The sequence below is a fragment of the Zosterops lateralis genome (assembly GCF_965231275.1).
Source record: "Zosterops lateralis genome assembly, chromosome: 1".
NCBI lineage: Eukaryota > Metazoa > Chordata > Aves > Passeriformes > Zosteropidae > Zosterops > Zosterops lateralis.
This window is the reverse complement of record NC_139762.1, coordinates 87,498,456-87,523,111: the sequence shown is the minus strand read 5'-3', so window position 1 is coordinate 87,523,111 and position 24,656 is coordinate 87,498,456. Positions and strand designations below refer to the sequence as shown.

The following is a 24,656-nucleotide window of genomic DNA, read 5'->3' as shown; positions in this document are numbered from 1 at the left end:
CCCAACTTTCCCAAAACCACTTACCTGGCAGAAGTGTTCCCTTAAGTTGCTGCAGGTTTTCTTTCTCCCAGATGAGTTGTTGAATTTCTGTCTCATCACTTGCTTTCTCTGCATCCTCGAAAAGGAATGGATATAGTCTGAGATACCCGGATTGGATCTACTGATGTTTGTGAGAGGTCAGATAGGAGTGGCATAAAGCATATGAAGTGGCAAGTTTCAATAATTGTGTAGGTCCTGTGTTTCTGGGGCTGAAATGGTGCATGTTTGGGAAAAAAAAAACAAACAGGAATAAACATTGCCTGTGCTGTGTTAGTCTGTGTGGATGTGGTTCTTTACTGGGCAGATATTTTGGAGATGTACATCAACAGTCTGTGATTGGTAGATTGATATTTCAGCAGATTTTGTTAGTTTTCTGTGTCCATCAGCTAGTGGTGATAAAATAAATATTTAAATTTTGTAAAGACCTTGGAGAGAATGTTCAAGCAGAGGTTGCTGAGGGCAACACTAGGCTCAGTTACCATTGTCTGATAGCAGAGGATGACATTTACTTTTAAGCAGTGAGAAGTGCTGAGATTCATCTTCCTATTGCTGGAACCTCTGACACTACCTTTATGGAGAATTTGTTGTGGCTGTACTTACTGGGTTTTTTCCCCTCTCATCTTATTAATTATTAGTATATCAATGTGACTTGATTAGTGGTAGGCGAAGTTTTGAATTTACCACACTGCACTATTGCAGGTAAATTATAACAGCCTCCTCCTAATAAACGCTAAACTAATTGGGTATTCAAATCTTAATTAAGCCTGCTTAACACCAAGGTTTCATAATACTTTGAATACATTACTACTTATTTGAGTAAATGAATGTATAAATAACTAACCTCAGGCTGATCCAAGTCTGAGTGACCTGTGCTTAATACTGGATTTAGAGCATGTGAAAGTGTAAAAAAAAAAAAAAAAGGAACAAATGGGAAATTAAGACACCTATATTTTGAGACTGTACAGGATTTATTGCAACTTATATAGCCTTGGAGCTAGCATAGTTTATACCCACTTATCCATAGCTTACAGATCTTTATGAGAAGGTTTTACCAGGAAGTAGATATGTTACACTATAGTTCATCATAGGGGAGGACTCCTCTATAAGGGAAGAAGTTTTATTAGTCTCAGATTTTTCTTTGCCTGGCTCTAACAGGACCTGCAAATGTTTTCCTCCACAAAACCGTTTATAAACCTTCCTCTTTAAGTCAGCAATAATGATTTCATGTGTCCAGGCAACCTCTGTGCACTGAAGCTATACTTCCAGTAAATGTGGAAAATTCACAAGGGCCACATGAAATGTCATGAGCTGGTATCCTACACTGGTGATTCCCTTCTCCCAGAAAGTTCATATGAAGTCCTTATGTGCTCACTTGCAAGCTTTGTTTCTATCTGATGAGCCTCATAGGCTACAGCTAGAAGTAAAAGTTGGCAGTAGTCTTCCCTGTCACTCAAGCAGTGCCCATGATGGTTTGTGATAAGGCACATTCCCAAGAAACTGCAAGACCTTCACTTCAACTGTTAAATCCTGAAACTGATTTTCCTTTTGTTTCTGTGTTGTGGCCAACAAAGAGTCTACCAAATCTCAGAAAGGTAACTCTAGAAAGAGCTGAGCCTTCTGCAAAGCTCTTTGAAGACATTGATACAGCCTTTGCTTGCAGATGTATTGTACAGCAATGTATTTACCAGCCAAATTATTCTCTGACGTTTAATTTTTATGAAGTTTAAACCCTTTTTGGAAATGTGCCATTTCTGAACTGTTGGGTTTGTTTTTCTTTTCAAAGAAATGTCATTGATCTTGTACCTAGAAAATGTGGAAATATTTTAATTTGTTACAAGCATTCTTATATTTTAAAATATACTAGTTTGTATAAGTCTTTTAACTTTAGAAGTTTTCAGAAGTCAGAACTAACCAACATGGTGAGTTTTGCAGTTACATCATTCAGAAGGTACTTGGTGGAAAGACACATCTCTAGGACAATGAGTTCTACATCTCCAGCAACTCAGCAACTACTTCCTTAAAACCTCTTTATAAGATACTGAGAAGATGTTTTTTCATGGGCATACTCTGACAAGTTTTGAAAATTTTCACTTTACAGGAATTCCATCACTTTATATTTGCAATTCAAATCAGAATTACTTTTTAATATGTTAGAATTTCATATATAACAGGAATTCCATTTCTTGAGCAGTTGTGTAGAAACCCTGCTTTCCCTTCAAAGAGACTGAATTTTATAATAAAATGAAGGGAGTCATAATCAAGTCTGGCTGCTCACAGGTTATTAAAACTGTTAGTCACTGTGTCCATATAAGAGAAGAATGAATATATCATTGAAAAACTAAACTAGCAGCATAAATAGGCAGGCCTTCTTGCTTGAATGACTCCATATGTCTCTTCTAGGCTCACAGAGGGACTAAATGTTTTACTCAATAGAATGAAGAAAAAGAGCTCTCCCAGTTCAAGGTTGAGGGTTTTCTAGCAAGTTTTTTCTGATGTTTACGTGGAATTTCTTCTTTTTCAGTTTGTGCCCATTGCCTTTTGTCCTGTCACTGGGCACCACTGAGAAGAGCCTAGCTTCATCTTCTTTACAACTTTCCCTTTGGGTATTTATCCACATCAAGAAGATCCCCACCTGAAATATCTATTCTCCAGACTGAACAGTTCCATCTCTCTCAGCTTCTCCTCATATTAGAGATAGTCTAGTCCATAATTCATATTTGTAATCCTTCATTTGACTCACTCCACCATGTGTTGGACTGTGGAGCTCAGGACTGGACACAGCACTGCAGTTGTGAACTCACCAGTGCTGAATAGAGGGGAGGGATAACCTCAATTAATGCAGTTCAGGATACCATTTACCTCCTTTGCCACGAGGTGATCAGCTTGTTGTCCACTGGGACACTCAGACCCTTTTCTAACAAAGCTGCTTTCCAGCCAGTCAGGCAATGACCAATACTGGTGACTGGGTTTGTTCCTACCCAAATGCAGGACTTTGCATTTCTCTTTGTTGATCTCCATTAATTCCTCTTTATAATTCTCCAGCTTGTTGGGATCCCTCTGGTTGGCAGCGCAATCATTAGTTGTATCATCTGGAAATTTGTTGAGTGTGCATGCTGCCCCACTGTCCAAATCATTAATAAAGTTTTTCAATGGCAAAGGACTCAGTATCAACACTTGGGCTACATCACCAGTGACTAGCTTCCAGCTGGACTTTGTGCCATTGATCGCTGGTCTCTAAGCCTGGCAGTTAAGCCATTTTTCAGTTCCCCTTCATTGTCCGCTTATCTAACCTATACCTCATGGGATTGTCTGTGAGGATTTTATGGGATAGAGTGTCAAAAAGTAATAAAGTCAAGATAAACAGTGTCTACTGTACTTCTGTCATTTGCCAAACTGATCATCTCATTGAAGAAGGCTATGAGGTTGGTTAAGCATGTTTTATTTTTTGTAATTCCATGATGACTATTCCTGATCATCTTCTTGTCCTCTGGGTATAAAAACAGTTTCCAGGCTCATATGCTTTATCACCTTCCCTGAGACTGGGGTGAAGCTGACCACCTGTAATTCCTTGAATCTTCCTTCTTACCCTTCTTCAGAGTAGGAATGAATTGGAGGAATGACTGGAGGAATTTACTTTCCTCCAGTCCCAGTCTTTGGAAAATTCTCACAATCACAATGACCTTTCAAAGATTATCAGGATTGGCCTTGCAAGCAACAGCAACCAGCTCCACTGGCACTTGGGAGAGCATCCCATCAGGGCCCATGAAGTTGTTTATGCCCAGTTTATTTTAAGAGTTCCATAACATGATCCTATTCCACTGATGGTAAGTTGTCCTTGGACTAGGACTCTTCCCTCTGAGCTGAGGGCCTGGGATTCCTGAAGGCAAGGCTCACTAGTGAAAAATGAGTCACAGAAGACATAAAGACCCTTACCCTTTTCTGCGTCCTTCCTCAACAGGGCTTCTGGTTGTAGAAATCCTTCTTGTTACATTCGGTTACATTCCTTACCAAATTCCTAATTGCATCCATTCATGTTCAGACATGAACATGACAGACATGGCTCTGTGGCTCTGTGTTCCTCCCAGGCCACTGGTCCTGTTTTCACCTTTTTACTTTTTGTCTTTCAGTTTAGTGGGGAGGTCCTTGTTCATCCATGAAAGTCTGCTGCCTTAACTATGTTTCCTGCTTGCTGGGATGGACCACCCCTGAGCTTGAAGAAGGTGGTCCTTGAAACCTGTTTTTTTTTTTTTACCTGAAATTGAACTTTTCTTGTCAGGTTAAACCAAATTTTGGCAGTCACTAATCCTGACTGTGCTGAGCATTTCTGAAAAGCTGGACAAGGGCATCAGCATATGGGTAATAATGGGCAATTGGCTATGTAGACAATGTATCTGCTTCAGGAATAATTTAAATCACTACCAAAATTTCTCATTTATTTCCATGAGTACAGATTCAGGAAGTGGGTTATTCTTGTGGTTCATGAGATCATTGTACCATTCAGTGAAGAATCCATCTATGCTACGCCTATGGGAATGGTAGCAAGGGAAGAAGATGGAGCCTGTAAGCTCTTCATGGGCATAGTAAAAAAGTGGCTATTGAAACTAATCTTAAATATTTAGGGTTTAGTCCTTCTTGAAAAAGCCATCAAGAATTTAATAGAAAATAAAAGCTTTTCTATTACATTTGTAACCATACGCTAGCAATTAGAAGAGAATTATGAACTGGATATAGAATCCCAAATGAAAGCATGAAATGCCTCCAACCTCTAAAAAGGAAAAATTCTCTCTTAAACTATCTGGGCTTTCACAGTAATTGCAAGACAACCCAATAGATTTGATTTTACTAGGATTTTCTATAAGTAGTCTCTTACAGGCATATAGCTATTAATGATATTTAATTAATTACTTCTAGGATTGAGGTCTTAATGAAGTTTTTATTTTCAAGCAATTTAAGAGGCTAGTGCTGATGCAGTAATTTCTTTAAGTAGAATATCTTCATTTTAGAGCAAACTTATTAAACCTTTATCTGCAATACACTCCTGTTTATCCATCAAACTTTAAAATTCTTATGTATAGCTACATAAATATCCTTATGTGCTTTCACAAATTATTTTATAGAAAAGTGTCTTGCTAAAAGAAGTCCAGCAGATCTTCACAAAATAAGTGCTTTCATCTCTGTTATTGGATTTTAGTGTTTCCCTCAGCAAACAATACTTATATAGATATGTTTTATGTATTGATTCTTAGCAAGAAGCGGTTTAGATCAATGTTAATTTTGAATTGTCAAAGTACTAAAAAAAAGCATAGCTATAACATGTTAGTAGTCAATAGCTTTTCTGTGTTCCACTAACATTAGGAAGTGGACTTTATGGGATTTATTTTTTTTTTTTTAATGGAACAGCAGTTCCTAACAAACAAAGAAGTTCAGCAGTGTATATTTTGTTCTGTCTCTGTATCATGTGTGTGACATTCCAGCTGTGCTTGCCACTTTGACATATTTAGTAAGCTACACATAAATTAAAACTACATTCAGTAATTTAAAAAAATATTATTAAAGCATTTATCTCTGGAGTTTTAAACAGAATTCTTGTTTATCTCCAAAAACATCATGCTTTAAATTTAGTTAAAGTTTTGGGCTGAAAACTCAAATACCCGGTTTCATGTTAATAAATACAATTGTCATTTACATAGTGTCAAATTTCAGCAGTTCCAGGTACAAAGACAAATTTTGAAGAAGATTAATAAAATGAGGGAAAAGTTATTGAAGTTTACAGAGCAGAAGGAATTTTCTGTAAGGCTCTAGAGCCAGGAGTTCCTATAGCTTATATAGTTCTGCCTCACAGTAGCAGTGGGAGCTGAGTAATTGAGTCATTCACCCGAAGCTAGAAGATGGGATAAATGCCATCCGAGGGAGAGCCCCCTCTGGGGACTACAATAGCATCAGGAAGACAGCTCTTCAGCCGTTTCACACGTGGGAGGAGGTGAGGTACTTCCCCTCAGAGACGCCCACCACATGGCATGGCATTCATGTTGAGCTGTGGATGGGAGGATTGGAGCCTAATTAAACAGTAGCTGTTGACCTGGCATGTTCTGTAAATAGGCATGACACCATTTGGTCTAGCATCAAACAGCTCCCTTGAACTGCAGATCCGAGCACAGCTCAAAGAATAATTCCATTTGCCTGTGACAAGCCAGGGACTGGCTGACAGAACAAGTAGCTTTAGCGAGGGCTGGAGACTGCCAGCATCAATAATGATTATATGTGCTGCTTCTGCCTGTGATGAGCTGCCAGCTTGTAAATGCTGAACAATTGAGTGACCTTGGACAAACTGGTCCCAATAATGACATGGCGTTTGTTTTAATATGAAAGTGACAAGAAGGAAAAGATCACAGTGTGTCTCTCTTTCATGCAATCCCTCATCTCCAAAATGGATGCATCTCATGTGAGTTTAATAATTCGTTTCATATGCAAAGCCTCTTTCTCTGGTATTAAGAACATCTTCATTTCAAAGCTTAGAAAAGTTAAAGGCTGAAGGCTGGAGTCAAGAAAGGAGATAGTTCTTATACCTGCAGCGGCTGTCACCTGCTTAGAGGTAATAAAAATACTTTCTGAAATTTAAAACTGTGCTTTGTTTCAGCTTAGGTACCTGCAAGCATTTTGTATTTGGGAGCACTGGCAGCCTGTCCCCCTGGGGGGGATGAGCCTGGCTGTGACTGTCCTGAGGCACTGCATGTTGCTGCCCACATGCGGGAAGAGGAGGAAGAGGCGTGGGATGAAAGTGGCTGCCTTGGCACAGCGTGTCCCCAGTGCTGGCAAGCCTGGCCTCAGCATCCAGGGAGCTCAGTGTGGCCCCATCCCACCACAGGATTCTCCCTCTCCTGTCCCTCTCCTGGCGCCTCCTCTGAAGGCTTGGCAGCCCCCGGCGGGCTGGCAGCTGGTGTTCTCCAAAAGGGTCTCTGTGCCTGTCTTTGGCATCCTCTGCCAAATGCTGCCTCCTGAGAGAGGGAGGGGCTGTCCTGGGAGCTGGGCACCCCAGGCCTCTGTGCTCCTTCAATCCCCTCAGGACAAGGATACCAGCCCTGCAGTGTCGTGGTGGTCTCTGGGTATCTCCAAGCCCCAGCAACAGATCCCAGGCCTTGGTCCTAGTGCAGGTGTCCTGTGGCATAGGAGTCCTGTCCATGGTTCTGCTGAAATTCATGACTTTCTTTAATAATTTAGAAAAGCTGGAGGTGAGTAAAATGGGGAGCATGAAAATAAGAAGGGTGTAAAATAGAGTCTGAGAATCTTATAAATTGAAATTTTTAAATTGAGGGTAGTGGTACCAATTCATTAATTGAATAACATCATAAGCATCTAAAACCAATATATTTTTATGGCTGTGTTAAGTGGTTTTAAAGATATATTTTGCTCTTCTTTTCATAAATTAGTCTTGATAATATCTTCCTGTTCATGGAAGCAGAAATTTTCAAAATCTGTCTCTTGGCATTTTGCCATTTTGTGGCAGTAATAGATCATTCTCTTCTGACGGGAAGAGTTTTAAATAAATGTCAGCTCAACAAGCAGCTTTGTGAAACAAACTGATCCAGCCTCTGTCTTTGGGTCAAATACTCACTGTGTCTGCTCCAAATGAAATAAAAAACCCCAAAGAGATGAAGTCCAATGGGGTGCAATCAGTTAGCATGGAAGAATTTCAAAACACTTTGAAGGATGGACCTGCATCTCAGTGTCACACAGGATATGGAAAAATGTTCTTGCTGGTTTCTGCAGGAGAGCTTTACAGCTGTGGAGGATCCTGTCAGCTTTAATAGGCTCTGAATACATTACTGACTAGCCTGGCTTACAAGCAGCTGACAATACAGTGCCTGATGCCCCTGACACACTCCTTCATCTCTTCCCTGCTTGTGGATGAAGAGACAAAGTCTGCAGGAGAGTAATACCAGCGTAGCCAAAAAGCCAAAATAGCTGAGCAGTATAGTGATGTGTTTAAATTCTGTCTTACTGAATTTATATTTTCAGATAAAATTACAAACATATCACACATACCCAAGTTCAGTGAATATTATCCATAAAGAGCTGTGGAAATGAGGGAAAAGAAGGAACTGTATGAGATGTGGGAAACTAATTCTTTGTAACAGAGCTCATCATATGTTAGAAGAAAGTGTGGTATGAGTTAAGTCAAAGCTTGGGAATTGCAGAAGAAAATAAAGACTGCAGTTGCTGTTGAACAAAGTGAGCCTTCAAGGTTCAGCTTTTAGTCAGAAATAATCAACATGCTGTCTTGTTACCAACACTTCCTGTTATCTCCTCTGATAAAGAAGGATCTAAGCTTTTCTATTAGATCACATTCTGAACTTGACAGCATCATTCCGATAAAGAAAGAAAAAAGGGAAGAGCTGTAATGAGTACATTTGGCAGGACTCACATTGTCAAGGCCTCAAAAAGAGGAGTTTTTATTATTTTGATTGACTGATTGGTCTGACCTTACAGGTGAGGCAAGTCTCTGCAGGACCATAAAACTAATTTTTCTGACCCTTCAATTTATAGTATCTTCCTTTTTCCTTTTCTGTTCTGTGTCTAAGACAGATGACATGTTTCAACCCAGCTTCTACTGATCCTAAAAATTCTGTGATACATCATAACTTCAGGGTGTTAATCAATTTATTTCTTGCATGCTCAGAGAGAGAGAAGGAAAGAAGAGCTTGAGCCAGCATTTCTTTACTTATCAATTTATTTATTTGTTCTCCAGCTGTACAAGGGATGTTTTAATCCTGTGAAACTTCTATCTTCAGATGGCATGTGAGAGAGTAGAACTCTCTGGGACATCGGAGAGTGTCTCTTTAGATCAAAATGTAGGCTTTTTTATCACTTCTCAACATTATGTGGAAGTTTTGATATCAGAATAGCTAGGAAGAAATTAAGAAAAACAGAACACAATATTATTAAAAAGACTTGTGAGCAAGAGGTATGTCACATAAGACTCACACTCTGGAGAACATGGTTGTCAAAGTATATGAGAAGGCAAGAAAAAGGAAAATTGCTAACAGGTGTTAAATACCTCCCAGGCCAGTTCCAAACTGCTGAAGTTTCAGCAGCTTGCTGATGAGGGACTTGCTGTGTAGCTGTCACTACTACTTTGTCTCTCCTGGGGAGTTCAAGTTGACTGCCTGCCATTGCCATGAAAGACCAGCTCATCCTGCATCTTCTGACTTCCCTTCACAGCTTGTATTAATGGCTTCTCCTTTGAGAAGGCTCTCTGGTGAGAGTTAACACCAGTATTATAATGAAAGGGAAAAGGGTGGAGAAGCCATATCACAGTCCAAGCTAATGTAATCTGATAAATGCTTCATCTGATCCTGACATCACTTTTGATCACCTTAGGATAAAACAACACACTAAGGTTGATGTCCTTGCAGTTGCCTTTTGGTCTCACCAATTTAGTAAAATTTCACTGTTGAAAACTGCTCAGTAAATTCAAACCATTTATAATAAACATTGAAGATGTTCTTGAACTCTTAAAAATTATTGAGGAGTTTCATGGAAAAATGCCACTGAGTACTAGTAAAAGAGTTTGCAGATGGGAACTCACAAAGTTGTGGGACAGTTACTGTTTTTGTAAAAGGAAACAGGGCTGATAGTTTGCATATTGTTTACCCCTTATCCTACGATATCCAAGAAGGCAGAAGGGTTTCAGGGAGGTAAGTGAATATACCAGTTCTGCATGAAATGCTGCCACACTAATGTTTGATATGTGAAGCATTTAAATGCATTGCCATGCATTTTAATTCATACTTCTAAATTCTACAAGTTTTCCTGTTGGGTTTTCAGTCAAATGTTTGAACAGTTTGATCAATCACTCCACTTCTAATTGGTCTGAAGTTTGCTGCTGCTTTGAATTAGGTGCCTTCGCTCTCCTGTGAAGTACCTCAGCAGGGTGATGTAATTTCTGTAGGATCCTCACCTAGGTATGTAAGACCATCAGAAGTTTGGTGAGGCCAGAAAGGTGGAGTCAAAGAAATATTAGAGAGGTTGAGTCAAGATAAATACTAGAATCTTGGGCAGCCTGAGACAGCCATTTGGGTTAGTTCAATTCAGACAAGAATATCTGTTGCACTTAATAAATGAAACAGACTAAATAATAATCTTTAATAGGCCTAAATAATTTCAACTGCAAACCAGGGCTCCTGACTGGTCAACTAGAGACTCAAAACCAAGACAATGTTACCTATAAGGGTGTCTTGTGTGCCTTTGCAGCCATTCAAATTATCTCCTGTATTGAGTTAAGCATCTTTCAAGAAGGAAAAAAAAAAAACGAGATGAACATATTTCATCAACTTTTTTTTTAATTCAAGGCTAAGGTATGAAAACAGATTCTTTGCTTTGAGTATGGCATCTTGTGTTATGCAGCACCTCTGTAGCCAAAGGTCGTGGACCCAAGTGTGTGCCAACTTTCTTTGTCAACAGTGGTAACACTCAGTGCCTGTTTGGCCATATGGTGAATCATATTCTGAGGGTTTTCTTTTCATGATGCTTCAAATAAGAAGCTTTTTTCACGGTCCTGCTTTTCATTTACAATAGTAAGATGGCACTTGGTGGAGCAAGAATGAAAGCGAAAGTAATAAGGATTGTCTGTGTATTTATTTCCTTAAGTTGTATCTTCCCTGAATGTTTCCATTTACAAATTATGGCATTGTAGATATCTTCAGAAAATATGCTGCATAAAAGAAAAAAAGAAATTTATGGCAGATAAGACTAGATAACAAAAAAAAAAAAAAAGAAAAACAAGCAAAAAAAAAACAACACAAGAAGAGCTCTTGTTTCTGATTTTTTCCTTCATTAGCCCTGATAGCGTTCTTTAACATCTTAAAATATGAATTTCTCAGAACAGTCTGAAGAGCAGTAACCACTATCATCACTTTGGTGGATCTAATAAAAAGCATTCCAAAAGCTGAGAGATCCAAAGAAACCAGGGAAGTAAAATATATTGGTTTATTTTTATGTGTGGTGACAAACTAGAGTGTGAAGCCCCTCAAGGGAAGACATAAGTGAATCTGGGTCCCTCCACATCTCATGAGTATTGTAGCTTCATCCCTACCTCGTAGGAAAGGAACCTTTGCTGTTTTGCCTTTTCCTTGTTACCTAAAAATGGAATTTTATAAACAGTGCCTTGAGCTGGACCTTCATTTCTACAGCCTTGCTGTTGTAAAAAAAATACCTGAAATAGAAATTATGAGGAAAATGGGCTTTTTTAAAGCCATTTGTTTATACTTTAACTGCAAAGTCCCTCATTTGACAGAGCTGCAGCAGCCTCTACTCTTGCCTTCCTTCTGCAGAGCTCATAATGTAATGGGTTGCCAAGGGAAAAGGCCAGGGCTTCCTCAGTGCACTCTGCCTTGCTTCTTTTCCCTGTCAGTGGCTCCATCTGTGTTGGCAGCACTCATCCTTCAGCAGTGCCTCGCTCACATCAGTGCTTTCTTTTAACCTTGCCCAAGTCTGTCTTCAGAGGCAGTTCCTGAGCTTACCATGGAACTTGATTTACAGCATGAGACAGCAAGTGGTGCACATAAGAATTGCTCATGTCTCCAATACTCCAATTCTTGTGCACTGAATCTGAAGTACAGATTTTGACTGACTTATGGTGTTATAGCTTATTGGAGCTGATATAAGACCATGAGTGGTTATTTTTTCCAGAAGCACGCTACCTACAGTCTTTAGAAGGAAGCAAAAACTACAATAAATGACTTTAAAATATTAACATTTTCTACCTTAGATTTTTCTTCTAGTCTTCTGCTTAGTAGATCTGCTCATTGAACTTACAGTTGAGTAAAATACCTATTCCATGCTTACAAAATTACTAATGTTCAGTCTTAATCCAGCATACTTTCTTATTGCTCTTCAGCCCTTGACATGAAGACCACACAATCTTCTAGGTGCAGGGGGTTTCAGAAGCTCTGAGGAATGAGCAGTGTAATAGAAACCTCCCAAAAGTTAATTTATATCAGCCAACACTGCAGGACATTCGACTTATAAAAAAAACTGATGCTGTTTTACAGGAGCGATTGCTGAGCATCCCACAGCAATGGCTGTATTTTAAAAGAAGCACTGCCATCCCACTTTTATTGCATGAGCTCTTGAGAAGTGAGGCTGGAACTATAACATCATTGCTGAAAGCTGTGTGTCGAGAGTGTGTAACACTGTGCCAAAGTAGCCACTTTTTCCTCTCAGTTTTTCCTTTCACTATCTGTGAAATGTTTTGTGTGTTCACACATCTCACAAACTCTGCAATGAACTTAAAGAGGTCTGAGCCTGCTATGTCCAGCCAGAAAAGACAGCCACAGGATGGAAGGTATGTCAGTGGGTCACCTTTTGGTCCTCACAGGAACAATGACTGATGTAAAGCAGACTTAATGCTGTGACCTCAGGGTAGATTATGGGTTAGCTATAGATCTCTCTTGTGGTGTTAGTGTAGATAATTATTAAAACAACATTAGCATGGTCAAAAAGCCTGGGAGAAGCCCTGGCATGGTTCTGTTTAGCATGAGGTTCCAGAACTCAGAACACTTTTTATTATTGACTCATGCTGCCTAATGATTAAGACATCAAATTAGAGACATTTCAAAGCAGTTTTTATAATTCATTGTATTCTCTTTATTACCACTGTTTCATTAATGACACCATTCCTTCCATGGTAGGTATTATTATTGTTATAGTAACAGTACCAGCAGAGACCTAGTCTGAGGATGCAAAACAAATGGCAAAGCATCCTTTAAACTATTAAAAAATTATGAATATCAATAAATCCAAAATTTCACTAAGAAAAATATTGTTCTTTACATAAAAATGGATAGAAACTATTTTACTAATTTCCTGTATTCCTGACTTTTACAGATGAAGAATGGGAAAATTGAAATTTTTTTTCTTATTATTCTATCACTATTTAGCATTTAAGATTTTTCCTCTGGAAACTTTTCTTTTAGTGTATTGTGATTTTTGGTTTAATTAAGTGAACTTGCAGTAATTTCTGCATTGTTGTGATGGGAAAGTTCTGTGAAGCCTTAAAAATAGCAGGATACAAAGGCTGAGGGAAAACTTTCCTCCCACAAACTCCCCTGAAGATTTGGATTTCTCTTTATATTCAGTCTATTTTTGATGCAAGTTGTTTGTATCCATTGATCTGTGCCTCCCCTCAGGAGAAAACGAAAACAACCCATAAAACTGTGGAGATGTTAGAAAATCATGATACTGTCAAGTAGCACTGGTGGCTGGGTCTTATAAAAAAGTTATTTTTTTCCTGCATACAACTTAACTGCACATCTGGTGATAGTATCAGTTTAGCCGAGTGGATGACAAAGGTTCTCCTCCAGCTATGTTACAGTGATTAGGAAGTTGCTCCTGACTCAAATAAGTTAAAAATTAATGAATAAGTGTTCGTGCAAAATCAGGGTCAAATTAGTCTTATTGGCTGGAAAACGTAAGACTTACTGCCTCATCTTACATTTTCTAAATTCTCACGATACAGCTGTGAGACAAAGAAAGAGCTTTATTCTCTGCCTTATATTAGCACACTAGTTGTGGAGAGTTAGATTCCAGGGAACAAGCTTCCACATGCTGACTTCAAGGAATTATGCATAGCAGGCTCCATTAAACTAAGGACAGAGACATTTCATAATAAAGCAGAAAAGAGGCCTATATGTAACATTCAGGTTTCTAACATCTGCCAGGAGAATTCATGTGCTTTTATTGTACAAGCTTCTCTTGCATTTTGTCCTTAAGATGACAGAATCATAAGCAGAAGTTGTTCTGCTGGACTGAGAAAAACCTTGAGAGAGAAAACCTTTACAGATAAAATGTGAGTATCATATAAATACAAACTTTTAGGGATGATTCTGTTGTTCTCACAGAAATCTCCTTGGGCTCATGTCATCCAGCACTCTGGAGGCACAGTTTGAATGCTGCTTCTGTGGGATGTGCAAGGCACTCTGCCTTTTTGAGAAAGACTCCCCAGTCATCTTTTATGTTGCTGGTTTTATGATTTGAAAAGTAATCCTGAAATTATTACCTTTGCTGAGAGTATAGCATGGGCACATGGAAGAAAATAAAGGATGGACAGAAATACATACCTTCCCCGGCTCAAAAAAGAAATCTCTTAATACCAAACAGTAAATTAAATGTATCTTACCTGGAGTTTATTTGAACTTTTAGATAGCTATTAATCTAAGAAGCAGATAACTGAAATTGAATTGTACCTGTAATTAAAATATTTATACTAAATGTGAGTCAGACAGGTGGCATGTACAACTTCCCCGCTTTCATGCAACTCCCAAGAAATTTTAAAAAAGGCAAAGTATTCTTCATTATGATGTTTGAAAATTAGAAGCTACTTCTTTCAGAATATGCTGCTTGTTTTATTTAGAACAGAGACTTCAAACTCCCCTCACTGTGTGAAAACAGAGCTTGAATTAGCTGCTCTAAAGAAGTGGGAGATGGGGCATCAGAGTGCCTTCTGTTCATTAAGATAAACACTGAATGTGTGTTTCATGTTTGGTTTCAGTATAACATTCTGAATAGAGGATTAAGCAGTTGCTTCCCACTGTCTTAAACTATTGAGATGGTGTGGGAGAAGAAGGAGAATAAAAGGATTTAAGCTATTATGCAAAGAATTAGTGTTGAGAGAGTAAAAGGTCCCTCTATTACCCATTGAATTCTGCATGGATTTAGTTGTGTTGAGGGTGTAACATGGCTCTCTGTTTTGGACACACAGAAACTACATAATTAGGTTGCAAGAGTCCATCTAAAATTTCAGTCTGGACAATGATCTTGTGAAATGGATTCTTGCCAGTTGATTATGTACTTTCAAACCGCATTATGTACTTTTCAGGGGAAAAAAAACCCGTCATTTCATAACCAAAATTTTCTTTTTATGTAATTCTTTTTGTAACATCTTAACTTTAGAAAGAAGCCTGCATTTTTATTTTTTTTTTAAAGTACCAATGACGACTGGGACGCAGCTTTTACCCTTGTTGATCTAAAATGCAGTCACCTTAGCTGCAGAGACAGTTGTAGTCCACCTCAGTTCATGTTTCCCAAACCAGTTTTTATTATGTGTGTTTTATAGATCAAGTTGATTGAACTGGTCATGTGAGTCAGAATGAAAGAGAGGTTTGCAATCTGTCCATGCCTTATGCCTTTTCTGTTACTGTGGATGATAGGTATTTTTATGAATTGGCTGGTAAGCCGTTTACAGTGGTTTATTTTGAATTAAATGAATGAGATTTTGGTAAGAGTTATGACCAATATTGAAGTTCTCTTAAGTCAGAGGAGCTCTTTTCTGTTGACACCAAGGAAATGTTAATGTATTAATTGTAATGTTCAAGTTCCCTGAGTGCCTTTTATGTCCTTAGTTCTGTTAGCCAACCCATAAGGACATTTTCATATTTTGGGATTTTTTTTAACATACATGTTTTGTTTTCATTGTAGTTGATTAGAAATTACATACCTTTTTTCACATATATTTTTCCCTAGGCATCTGTTACTCCTCACTCTGGGAATCAGGCAGTAGCTAGATTTGGTCTTACTTAGAGCAGATGTTCTCATAATTTAGGGGGGAAAAGCTCACCATGAATGGGTCTATTTAATTTATTTTTTTTTAATAAATGTAGGAGCTCTCCCAAGGGATGAGTGATCAACTTGATTGTATTTTCTTCTCTTTATTTTCTTTTCTTGTATTGTATTTGTAACATTTCAGGGTTGCACTTTGGAGTCAGGGAGTTTGGATCATCTTAAGAATATTTTATTTTCATATTTGCAGCATTCTGTTTAAAATAGGAATACTAAAGAACAGCATTGGTCAGAATACATTGTTTAATGTAGTTTAAAGCTGAAGCACTCAAATTCACAAAAAATTACTGTTACTAAGTTAATCCTCAGGAGATTTTTAGTGGGAAGAATAACACTAAATAGGTGGCAGACCTCAGTCAGAGACATCCAGTTCTGCGCAAAAAAGAATGCCAAAAAAGCTCAGAAATTAATCTTAATGTACCCTTCTTGGAGGAAGTGAAGGAAGGACTCCAAATGTTTGACAGGATTTTCAGGTTCCATGGCTTCATTAGCACATTGACTCACTGCTCCTGCCTGGTGATCTGTCTCATTTGGGATTCAGTAGAAGGTGGCTACGTCTTGGTTTCACTCCCTGCTGATTGGTTTGCTGAGACTTCAGCTCATTATTTCTCTGCCTTGTTGCTATCTCTTAGGCCTTTCTGACAAATAGTGAATCACATTGATCTTTTTCTTATCCAAAGATATACGTGGAGTGATAGAGAATTTGTCGAGCTTAAACCTCAGTTTCTGTAGGTTTTTCACACTGAGTTAGAACAATAACTGTATATTTGTTTTATGTCTCTCTTTTTCCTTATTTCCAATATTTAGCTTCTCATAATAAGAGAGATAAAAAATGTATTTGAATGCAGATCACAGAGGTTTCTGAATACAGCTTGAAAACCTTAAGCACCAGAGCTTTCATTCTAGAGACTCTTTTCCATTCTCTGCTTTATCTTAATCTCTTTATTCAAAATCTTTTATAGGTGTTGACATATGCCTATTTGTCTACAGCTCTTTCAGGAAGAACTAACATTTGAACATTTGGGCTGCTGAAATCCTGGTTCTTTCAGAGAGGAGACGATATGCTATTACATGTGTGCCATTGTCTAATGCAAAACCAGGTCCCTGCTAACTCAGAATCATTCTTCACTGAATACTTATTGGGCATGTGTATATTTCAGACCTCTCTGATTAGATAAAATTCCACTACAAAAATAAAATCTCATTCTATTTTGCATAGAACAAGCAACTAACAAAACAGAATTAATGCAAAACAAGATGTTATCACCAGGCAAGACAAGCAGTAGGTTTACTATACCATGATGACAATTGTGAATAGTTTGAATGCACATAGGTTTTACCCTCTTGTAAGTGTGACATAACTTCTCCTTCTCTTCCAGATGACTTAACTGTCCCACAGACTCTGTGGAGAGGCATATGCACACCTGCAATTCCTATGGAAGAGCTGATATTATAAATTTATCTATGGGTTATCCAGTGTAGTGGCACTCTGATTTTTCCATGCTTGAACAGTATTAGTTTCCTTAACAATACCCAGACTGAGGTATAAGATGGGATGGTAGGCCTGAGATGGTGCTGACCTATCAGAATGCTGTAGTGTGCAAACATACATCAGCAATATGAGCTGTAACGGCATCTCCAAAGCTTTGCTAGAATACTTTGGCAAGGAGGTTTGTACACAAAAGTACTCGCTTTGCAATCTCTTCTGCTCAAAAAGTTTACCACTGCAAAAGTATATGGCATTCATTGGGGCAACAATTTGTGTGAAAAATTTGATGCTACTGGAAAGGGAGTTCTTTAAATGATCATGTGTCTGGCTTTGTGTAATGTCAAAAAATGCGCATGGAGACAAAGTAATAAGGGGCATATTAATCCACACAAATGAAGAAGTTTTCCTTTTCTTAGCGTTCTGCTATAGAAAGAAGCTACTGATGAGTGCAGATTGTGGATTGTGAGCATTCTTTGTGCTGAATGTGTTCCTACACATATTGTACACATAAATACAGTGGATGGTTTTAGATAGATTTTATTTGATGTAATTTAGACATGGGATTAATTCTGATTCAAATTACATAATGCATAAATTGTTCCCAATTTTAAAATAACTTTTAGGACCAACTAATGCAGTTCACCTTAATGAAATAATGCACCAGTAAGGAATAAAATCCCTAAACTGAGAAGGAGTTAGGGCACTTGAGTCCTTCCTAGCATCTTCTTAATGTGAAGTATTGATGACTTTTTCAGAATTGTAAGCCTTACAAAAGGCTTATGATGTGTTACTACTTTTATTCTCAAACAGAGATTTGTTCTGGGTTTTATTTTCTCTTGCTCACATTCTTGTCCCTAGAAGGGAGATGAGGTAAGCAGTGGATTTATGTAATACATAATATAGATAATTTTGTTGAACAAAATAAAAATAAATCACAGCTATTTTCTGAATATATATCCTTTTTTCTGTCAGAATAAATTTCAGATTGTTGGCATTTTTACCACAAGGTTTTCTGTGACATCAGACCTAATTACCACCTATTCTGCTACTTAAAAATATGTGATCCTGGCAACACAGCTTCCTTTCTCCAATCATGGGGCAAGAAAGCAACTGCAGGCTATTGCATTTGGATTTGTCAGAATAAATAATTAAAAGGCTCATCAGCTTCTCACTAATGAACAAGGAAATGTGATTAAGAAACTTTAAAGGAGAATAGCTGAAAACAATATAGAAATGATAGCAGGATGATTGCTGTGAATGAGTGACTGAAATTTCTGAATAAGAGATTTCTTCAACCAGGCACAAGGACAGTAGTTTAATCTTCTATTAAAAGATTCCTGTCAGTTTGGAAAAGCTCTGAATCAGGAGATTAGACACATCTCAGAAGCTGACAAGGCAGTCACTTCTCTTAAGACAGCTACTTTCTGGCAAATGCTCAGAAATAACTTTTTGTGTGTGTGGTTTTTGTTTTCTTTTTTGCCATTTCAAGACTTTTACTTCTACCCAACAACTAGGACATTTCTGACTACTCAATCTTTTATTCTTGGAGACTCTGAAAATACAAATCATCTTTCAGACCAAAATGTTCTAGAGATGCTTGCCAAGTTTACTGTGGCTAACATCTAGAAATTGCACTGATTAGCTGCTGGCAGGCTTCCTTGCAAGTCCTTTGCATGTTAGTATCTCATTAAATATCTTATTCCTCTTTATTATTCTTCAGCACCAAAGAAATGTACTTCCACCTTTTATCTAATCTGTTACTTTGCTTTTAATGTATGCTCTCCCAGCTTATCTAAAGGAGATAGCACATAATAGAGGAACTCAAAGTGAAATAATAGATGCTGCTGCAGTTCTTCTGTATGTCGGGAGAAATATATATATTTTTTTCCTTTATATGCATTCATAAATGACACAGTCTTTTTATGAATAAAGGCACAGAAGTCAACAAGATTACAAAATTTCAACTGTGGAAGTTTCCAGATACTCAGATTTAAAAGTAATATGCACAGAAGTAAGTGTGAGATTCATAGTTACAAAGATTAATAAAAAAAGGTAAAATAAAAGGGGAAACATGCTCATGAGCCTCAAACAGGATACTCAGCATTACAGAAAATACTCTGGGCCTAAAACCTAGAAAGAAAAATGCTCTTCTGCTTCAAGAGGTCTTTGGTGATTCTTTACTTGTTCTTTCCACATGATGTAGAGCCACCATGGTGCAGCACAGAGTATGCATAATGGAAGCTCCTTCAATAGGGACATCTAGCAAGGACACAACCTCTCCTCACAGAGCAGAGATGGGGAAGAGATCTTTATCTGATAGAAATTCTCTGCAGTTCTTTTTTCCAAAAAGCACAGTGTATCAAAAAAAAAATTCTCTTTATGCTTTTTCCAGGCCGAGTTCTGTGAAAACTTGTCTGCAATGTTTCTCTTGAGCCCCAGATTACATGAGTGTAGTCAATGAAGCGTTCACAAGCATTCCTTTTTTTCTTCTACAGAAGGAAGTCTTGGAAGAATAATTCTTCATTATTCAAGTAAATTCCTTGTAAAATGGCATTTTTATTTTGTCATTGCATTTAGAATTTTTTTTTTTTTTAATCTCAGACCTAACAGTTTGCTTTCTGTGCTGTGCTCCCGTGATCTTCAGAGTTAGATCTGGAGAAAAACTTGTTTTTCAATTTATTTGTACCAGAGCATCTTAGTTTTGTGTATAGACTGGAACTATAAACCTTTTAATTCCTGTAAACCATTTCAATGAAACTTAGGCTTTCTACAGTAGATAAACTATAGAAAAATCCTTGGTGCAACAGTACTTCTGAAACTTCTACATGAGGAAAGAAACATTTGAAGATTGTATATGCATTTAAAGAAACACAAAGTTACCAATTTTGTGCTAATTGCCTCACACTACAGCATTCTGAAAAATCATCCTTTTTTTAACATTGCCATAAAAATAATTCACCTGTCATGTATGTGCACTTTACTTTTGTAGGTGGAATGGAGAAAATAAAACAGCATACCTTTACATTAGCTCACTACACCTATACTGTGCTGTCTAACTTAAAATATGCCAATGGGGCTCCTGTAGTACGGATTTACAGTGATACAGATTTCAGCAATCCTGATGTCCAAGGTCCAATCATTAATTTTAATGTGCTCAATGAAAACGGAGAAGTGATCGGGTTTTCACAGGTATGTTTTTCTCTTGTCTTAACTTGAGTTTATGGTTGTATTTTAATCATGTTCATGATTAATTCTTTATCCTAAAAGAAACCTTTTATTCACAGTAGTCCTTTCTAAAGTTTTGGGTTTGTTTCTTCATAGCTCTGCGGCGTGTATAAAGGCAGTAGAAAGAGAATCCAATAAATAGTGCTAGCATAATACAAAATACGTAGTAGCCAGAGGCAATATCTTACAGATTTATTACTCCACAAATAGGAAGTTTGGAAGTGGACTGTTTTAACAGGATACATTGACTAGGCAGTTTGATTTTTTTTCTGTCTTCCTTCTCTAGAGTACTCAAAATTGGGAATTGAAGAGCAAGTCTGGAAAAGCTGATAAAGAGACTGCCTTGGAACTTTGACATACAAATGAAATTAGATCTTGGAATATTGCAGTCAGTAATGAAAGTGGAGTTCTCTTTTCCCTTCAGCTGTTGTAACAATTATATTCTTGTAATATTCCTCAGGAACCATGGAATAAGGTTGAACAATCAGTCTAAAGACTGAGATTCACGCTCAAGAACTCTTTAGATGCTGTCTTTCTCAGCAGCTTTTTGTAGCCTTTATCCATCAAGTATACCAAGTGTCTTTAAAATGAAGCTTCATTGGGCTTTTCTCCCTTCAGCAGAGAGTGACCATAACTGTGTGTGTGGCTGTGCACCATGTAGGCAGTGGGTCACTAGGGGAGAGTAGCTCAATTGGATGGTGTTTCTGTCTGACATACCTACTACTAGTGGAGGCCAGTTAATAACTCAGTTTATCTTTGTATATTGAAAGAGAAATTACAGAATGTCCTATTCCTTTATAGATTATATACTATCTGTAATTAATTGCTTATAACCAGGCATCAAACCAATTCTGTATGCCTTTCTGACAGGCAATTGCTATGTGCCCATTGCCTATTGCAGGGCACAGTGTGACTGGACATTAACATTTGGTAGCTTGAAGAGGACAATATGGTGAACTGATTCCAGAGAAAATATTATGAGAAGGATTGGAGCAGTTTATTTGGAACACTTGAGATTGGCAAAAAAGATTTCATAAGTAGACACTGTCTTCAGAGGATACCAAGCTTACATTTAAGCCTCAAGATTTGCATAATTGCCATGATATTCAAAACTCTGAACTAAGCCCAAGATATTTAGGATGTGAAAGGCGTATAGTGAAATACATGACATGTAATATCACTGCTGAAAAATGAAAACAGGGAAAAAATTATGTCTTTCGTCTGTGTAGCAATGGGCAAGGAAGTTATTCTTACCTGCTCATATGGTTGAAATCCATTTCTCAGTGTTATCAGCTTAATTACCAGAGCTAACAAGATTGTGCCAGTAAACACAAACATTCTTGAATTACATACATAGGGTTAATTGCACCAAGAGAAATAGCCACAATCTCAGGTTCATCTTTGAGTAAAACCTTCATTGCAGCACTGAACAGCAAATTAAGGCATTTCATTAGAGTGAGAAACAAATAACGACACCATGATTGTACTCTCAGAGATGGCAGCAATTTTTACAGCCTCCTGTCCCAATATAGATGATATAGCATATTTAAGAAGTAATATGGTGGGAGTGAAATAATTATGCAAGCTACTTGAATTGCTATTGCTTTTTTGTTTAAATGTGTCTTTGTGACTGTTGAAGGGTAATACTGTCTTAGAATATTATATTTGGAATAAACTTGTATACTATATGTATCATTGGTTTAATTAACATTTTAATTACTAGTTTAGGGGGTTTTGCTCTAAATGGTAATTAAAACAATTAAATAAGAGGGAGTTGTGGACTTCAAATAAAAATAGTCACTCAAAAGCTTTGGTTTTAATTTAGATTTTTCATGTAATATTTCTGTATCTAGAAATAAAACTACTACAGTTTTGAAATTTCTATAAACCTCTCACCTTTGAGCATTAAAACAGCATTCAATTTCCCCCTTTGAGCTGCACCAAATACTTTCCATGAAAATTATTTCCTTCGGTAAAGCTGTCTCGTAGACTACTGTTGGTAGTAATTTGTTCTTGAAATCACTTGGGAGGACACCTGTATTCTTTTCACACAAGATGCCTGTCCTCTGCAGTAGCACCTCCATCATTTTGTTAAGTGTTTACTTGCACTGCAGCATCAAAAAGCCCCTTTTATGAATAGGGGTTGAAATATGATGAGTACTTGACAGGCCCAGGACATAAAGATGGCCTTTTTGCCAAATGACTTCTTCATAAATACTTGTCTAGTCAAGAATGGATAATTCCCCAGCTTTATAGTTTTTGCTGCTAATGAAGTGTGGACAGATGACAGACTGGTAATTTGGAAAGGTGTGAAAGTGCAGGGGTAGAGATGAAGGACCTCTGCAGGATAGAAGCAGATGAGTTGGCATTAAAGCAGCAAGCTGTCAATCTTCTACTTCCTTGTGAAAAAGAGAAAGCAGGCAGCTCTAGACTTTAAAGAGGGCTTCTGCTGTAACAAAAGATGGTGTTACAGATATATACATGGTGCTGAGCTAATGCAGCAAGCTCTTCACACAGAGAATCATCAGTTCATTTATTAACAATGAATATCTGCAGCCTTCAGCATATATGGATGTCATGTGTTCTGTCATCCCCAAATCTTTTCCAGCTTCTCGAACACTGACAGCAATGACTCAGCCTCAATTTGCATCCCTGTCAAAAAACTAAAAAGTTTTATTTTTGCAAAAACTTGCACAGGACTCTATGAAGTCCGACCTGATTTGAATGTCAAAGAGATGGAACAGTCATAAGAGAACAATATAGATTTGAAACAAAAATCATGCATAAAAAAAGTGGGGATTTGTTATAAACTGGGTCAAAGTGCAAATGTTGTTGTATGTTCTCTTCACCTTTGCAGATGTGAAAGAACATCATTTCTGCTCTGGGAGACCTTTGATGCTAATATAATTTATAAAATTTTCTCTTTGTTTCGATAGTGAGATGAGACCTGTGAAATTCTCTTTGTATATTCTACTGAATATACAGATAATTGCAGAGTGATTTTGTAATCCCTTTCACATTTTATTCTGTAAAGTCAGTTTGGAAGCTGGAAGAAGGGAAAGAGGTAGGAGACACAGATGGCTAGATGGAATTTTACCTGAAATATTTGTTGAATTGTATGCACTGGAGAGCTCTTACCCAGCCACAGCGTTCAGCTCAGTGTTATGCCAGTAGTGAAAAATAGCCCTTCCCTTATCAAACTTTTTCTTTTTCCACTCTGATCTTCTGAGACAATATTTTTTTCTCCTCCTGTGTGTGATGGAGCCAGTAATGGGCTTTAAAAAGTGAGCAAACCATCATGGCTGCCTTTTGAAAAATGGCCATCATTTCACATTTCAGCTGTGGATTACCAGCATCCATCCCTACTCTGCTTTTTCACACTGCCTCCTTAGCTTGGAGCCTGAACCTAAGCAGAAGTAACATGCTGTGATTGGCTTACCTGCAAAAGTTCCCTTGGTGTACATGTATGCTTGCCATGTCCCCTAAAGATCTTGTCAGGAAGGCAATGAGCATCAGTCCATTAGCAGTCTCAGCCTTCCTGCCTACCACTTCACACTTGAGTGTGATAGACAAACTGCTGTAACAGGAATAGCTGCCAAAGACAGAGAATGTAAACATTTTGGTTTCCTAAGGAAGGCTCTTCTGCAGTGTTGCATATGAATGAGTTTTGCCTCTCAAGACTGAGAACCCTGCTCACATAGATTATAATCAGTTTTGCCTAGGAGCCTAGATTAGCATGTCCTGGCTTGCCCTTATCAATCCAGATAGAGTGAAGGGAGGTCTAGACTTTGAGTTGACTTTCTTTACCCATTTCTCAATTAAAAGGAAAAAAATCAACATTTCTCAAGAGATAACTTCTAGTGTGCATCCCTTCAGTTTAAATCTATATAATGGTTTGATGACTGCTCTTATTATAGCATGTGCCCACTGTCTGTCTCACTTTCCTCCATCACAGTCACCCTTGAATTAATGTAATGTAAGGATTGACTCGATGACCCACTGCTAGGTTTTTCCTTCTCTCCCTTTCTGTCATTCTGAAGTGAAGACCAGAGTCTTCCCTTGGAATGTGGTGGCCTCAAATCACTTACATCCAACCACTCACTGTGGCACCTTCTGTACTCTGGTAGCCTCTTTCTGCTAGCAGCATATGTTAAGAGTATAATCTTTAGTTCCAGATCACAGAATATTCTGAGTTTGAAGGGACCCACAAGGATCAAGTCCAACTCTAAGTAAGTGGCCCATATGGGGATAAAACTCACAACCTTGTTGTTATTTGCACTTTGCTTGA

The 24,656-nt window shown here is 37.8% G+C and overlaps 1 protein-coding gene across 2 annotated transcripts in view; it reads left to right on the top strand.

Annotated features, from left to right (window-relative positions):
* The window catches only part of MOCOS (molybdenum cofactor sulfurase), a gene marked incomplete at its 5' end in the record, with an annotated part of 209,356 nt that overhangs the window by 138,046 nt on the left and 46,654 nt on the right, over positions 1–24,656 (top strand). For both annotated transcript variants that reach the window (XM_083860493.1, XM_083860494.1), the window contains one exon: positions 20,133–20,332. In XM_083860493.1, the coding sequence (XP_083716619.1) occupies positions 20,133–20,332 (200 nt within the window). The remainder of the gene's footprint in view (positions 1–20,132; positions 20,333–24,656) is intronic.